The 4,741-nt window shown below is 38.7% G+C and overlaps 1 protein-coding gene across 1 annotated transcript; it reads right to left on the reverse strand.

The window, feature by feature from the left end:
• Positions 1-487: 487 nt before the first annotated feature.
• LOC134575226 (gastrula zinc finger protein XlCGF26.1-like) lies at positions 488-2,673 on the reverse strand. Its single transcript, XM_063434482.1, has one exon. The coding sequence runs from the start codon at positions 2,585-2,587 to the stop codon at positions 899-901; it is 1,689 nt and encodes a 562-aa protein (XP_063290552.1). The 5' UTR covers positions 2,588-2,673; the 3' UTR covers positions 488-898.
• Positions 2,674-4,741: the final 2,068 nt, after the last annotated feature.

Here is a 4,741-nt window from a genome sequence, read left to right on the forward strand (position 1 = left end):
GACACTATAGTCACCTGAACAACTTTAGCTTAATGAAGCAGTTTTGGTGTATAGAACATGCCGCTGCAGCCTCACTGCTCAATCCTCTGCCATTTAGGAGTTAAATCCCTTTGTTTATGATCCCTAGTCACACCTCCCTGCATGTGACTTGCACAGCCTTCCATAAACACTTCCTGTAAAGAGAGCCCGCCCTATTTAGGCTTTCTTTATTGCAAGTTCTGTTTAATTAAAATTTTCTTATCCCCTGCTATGTTAATAGCTTGCTAGACCCTGCAAGAGCCTCCTGTATGTGATTAAAGTTCAATTTAGAGATTGAGATACAATTATTTAAGGTAAATTACATCTGTTTAAAAGTGAAACCAGTTTTTTTTTTCATGCAGGCTCTGTCAATCATAGCCAGGGGAGGTGTGGCTAGGGCTGCATAAACAGAAACGAAGTGATTTAACTCCTAAATGACAGTGAATTGAGCAGTGAAATTGCAGGGGAATGATCTACACACTAAAACTGCTTTATTTAGCTAAAGTAATTTAGGTGACTATAGTGTTCCTTTAAAGTTGGAAGGTTGCAGGAGCTGTTGTTATATGCGACCATTCAGTTTGGCAGTCAGGCCCCGCCCTCGTTGAACCATTTTTCATGTTAAATGACAGTCCCATCTTGCTTCTGAATTGGCTGAGTGTGTCAGCTGACTGCTTTCAGCATATTACATTAGACTTTGCTGGTATGAATTGGTATGCCAAGAGACTGCAGGCACTATAACCAACTCAAGTCAGATGAAATTGTTATAATGCTTATAGTCTACCTTTAGATTTTAAACTCACTTGGGATTCAAATTGAATTTTCTCTTTATTTATTCTTTTGAAAACTGTTATTTTGTATGAATTCTCTGAAGCCTTAAAGTTTACAAAAAAGATTTTTCTATGTTCTGGGCAACAGGATGAATTCTTGTATGAATCACCTTATGTGAGTGAAGACCTGATCTCCGAGTGAAACATTTCCCGCATTCTGAACAAGAAAATGGTTTCTCACCTGAATGAATCTTCATATGATTCTTAAGAGTTGACATTTCAGTAAAGCGTTTTCCACATTCACTACAGGGAAATGGTTTTTCTCCTGTGTGAATCCTCTGATGTTTCTTTAGATTTGAATGAATAGTAAAATATTTCCCACATTCAGAACAAGAAATTGTTCTCTCTCCTGTGTGAATCCTTTGGTGTGACTTAAGATTTGTCATTTGAGTGAAACATTTCCCACATTCTGAACATGAAAAAGGTTTCTCTCCTGTGTGCAACCTCATATGTCTCCTAAGATCTGACATTTGAGCAAAGTGTTTCCCACATTCAGAACAAGAAAATAGTTTCTCTCCTGTGTGAATCCTCTGATGTTTCTTAAGAGTTGACTTGCGAGCAAAACATTTCTCGCATTCAGAACAAGAAAATGGTTTGTCTCCTGTGTGACTCTTTTGATGAGTATTAAGAGTTGAAGTATCAGTGAAACATTTCCCACATTCAGAACAAGAAAATGGTTTCTCTCCTGTGTGAATCCTCTGATGTGTCTTAAGAGTTGAGTTGCGAGTAAAACATTTCTTGCATTCATAACAAGAAAATGGTCTGTCTCCTGTGTGACTCTTTTGATGAGTATTAAGAGTTGAAATATCAGTGAAACATTTCCCACATTCAGAACAAGAAATAGTTTTCTCTCCTGTGTGAATCTTCTGATGTAACCTAAGATGTGAAAATTGATTTAACCTTTTCCCACATTCTGAACGTGAAAATGTGTTTTCTCCTGTGTGAATCCTCTGATGTATCTTAAGAGTTGACTTGTGAGCAAAACATTTCTCGCATTCAGAACAGGAAAATGGTTTCTCTCCTGTGTGACTCTTCTGATGCTGCCTAAGATTTGAAGGATCAGTAAAACATTTCCCACATTCTAAACATGAAAATGGTTTCTCTCCTGTGTGAATCCTCATATGTATCCGAAGATGTGCCATTCTAGCAAAACATTTCCCACATTCAGAACAAGAAGTTATATTGTCTTTCTGAGCTCTCTTACATGTCATAAAATATGGTTTCTGCTTAAAACACTCATGTCCAATGTAATCTGTACTGGTCAATGTATTTCCTTTGTTAACACTCTTCTGCTCAACAAGCTCTGAATTGGTAGATGAAACCTTAGCACCATCAACGCAGTTACTATTTCCTTTGTTTTGTGTTTCAGTATGATGAGTGGGGGTAAGAAGGTCTAAGATGGTGAGATTTCCATCTTGATATGAAGCTGATTCTTCCTTAACAGGAGTAGATAGATACTCTGTCTGTGTATATTCTCTGGGTGTATAAATGCCAGATTCTCTGAAATTTCCTTGTTTATGTGATGCAGATTCATTATTCGATGTATTGTCTATATGTTTATCTCCTGTGGGTGTATAAACCTCAGAGCTGGTGAGATTGCTGGCTTCACATGACAAAGATTCTTCCTTAATAAGGTTAGGTAGATATTCTGCCTCTGTATGGTCTGTGCCTGTATAAATATTATTGGTTATAAGAATTTGTTTTTCATTTGATACGGTTTCACACTTTGATGTATAGTCCATTTGTATATCTCTATTGATTGGATAAATGGCAGCTTCAGCAACATTTGTTTCTTCCAATGAGACTGCTTCCTCCTTGATATAAGTCGATGGATATTCAGTGGGTGAATAAATGTCTGTGTCTGGGAGATTTCCTTCGTCACACGAGTCTGGTTCCTCCTTAATATGAGGAGATGGATCTTCAGTCTGTATATGTTCTATGGGCGTATTAATGTCTCTGATATTTACTTCCTCGGATTCTGTAGTTTCACGACTCAAAGATTTACTGCTTAGTGTACTGACTGCCACACAGTTTATTTTTTGATCACTTGTGATTTCGTTATCTTTGGTTATATAATCCGGAGAAGAAACTGAAGTGTACAATCCACTGATTTTATTTCTGTTTATGGAACCATCTACTGGAAAGAAAACACTTTAGATTAGAACATTTTCTTAATTGCAGTGGACTTACCAGGCTAGCTATAGATGTCTCAGGTGGTTACTTAAGCAGTGATCTCTCTTCCTGTTTTGTTTTATTAATGTTATTTTACTGAGACAATATAATGTATCACAATGGCATTGTGAATGAAAAGCAGGTACAAGAACATGCAATAAAGACATTACACATGTGTAACGTAACTGCGGCTTTATAATCTAAGACTGGATACACAGAAAAGGATACGGCATAGAGCATCTCTACACTGGAAAAAGAGAAGTATAACTTTTTTCTAACAATTTTTATTGCAGGTGGGGTGACCTACAATTTAAATAAGATCTATGACTTCCATGACGGACCTACACATCTATCAAAGATGTACATGAACAGCATAGTAAACACCTGTTGGGTAGCACCCGGATTTACTGTTGTAGCAGCTAAACACACCCAAGCTTGCATGATTTGTGCTAGAAACAATCCAGGACAGGCTGTCAAAACACCAAGTAAGCACACACCAAGACCACTTTACCCGTTTCAAAGACTGCAGATAGACTAAGGTAGGAGTGTATGAATATGTGTTGGTGCGCATTGATCTCTTTTAAAGGTTGGCCTGAGGCCTATTCAGCGTTGAAATCCACAACGAAGGTCACGGCAAGTAAGCTTCTGAAGGAACTGGTATGTAGATATGGAGTACCTGAAGTGATTGACAGTGACAGAGGTAGCCATTTCACTAGGAAAATAATGCAAGAAATTATGAAAGCATTAGGGATCAGTCAGGCCTTCCACACCCCCTATCTCCCCCAAAGTAGTGGAAAAGTAGAAAGGGCAAATGGCACCTTAAAGAACAAGATTGCAAAAGCCATGCAAGACACAGTGAAGCCCTGGACTGAATGCCTTCCCCTAGCACTCTTTACTATGAGATTCAGACCCAATTCTAGACATGGCCTATCCCCTTTTGAGATACTGTTTGGATGTGCCCCAAAGACAGGCCTCTATTTTCCCCAGACCCTCCAGATGCAGCATGGTAGTATGACTGCCTATGTACAGGCCCTACACCAAAGATTAGGCAGTGTGCATAAACAAGTCTTTGATTCTATTCCAGATCGAGACTCTGATTCTGCAACTCACAAACTGCAGCCTGGTGATTGGGTGGTGATAAAGAGGCATGTGAGGAAAGGACTTGAAACACGCTTTGACGGTCCATTCCAAGTGCTCTTGACTACGGCTACCTCAGTGAAACTAGAAGGAAAATCAACGTTGATACATGCTAGTCACTGTAAACAAGTCACTCCGACTGATCCACCAACATGAAGCTGTTCTTATCCTTTACCATTGTATACTCTGTTCAGATGTGCTACTCTGACTTGAGAGCAGAAGATAATAATGCATAGCAGGGAAATATATAATTGCAGATAGCAAAGGCTTTTAATTTAACCTCCTTTTGCCTCTAACCCTCTCCTTAGTACTGAAAACGCCATAGAATCTTGTCCTATAGCTGTCCCTACCCAATCTCACTCTTGAGGAAGTACCTACATACCCATAGACCCCATAAATATCTACCCGAGTAATTAATGCTGTAGTCTGTTCCCTTGCAAAGGGTTTAAATGCCACTTCAGGCCCTAGAAGAGCTACTTATGGACAACCAGGCAAATAAGAAGGCAATCTTTGAGAATAGAGCAGCCATTGACTTTACTAATTAAGAAAAATTGTACTTTTTGCTATAAGCTATATTTGTTATTTTG

This window comes from Pelobates fuscus, chromosome 10, assembly GCF_036172605.1.
Source record: "Pelobates fuscus isolate aPelFus1 chromosome 10, aPelFus1.pri, whole genome shotgun sequence".
In the NCBI taxonomy this organism is placed as follows: Eukaryota; Metazoa; Chordata; class Amphibia; order Anura; family Pelobatidae; genus Pelobates; species Pelobates fuscus.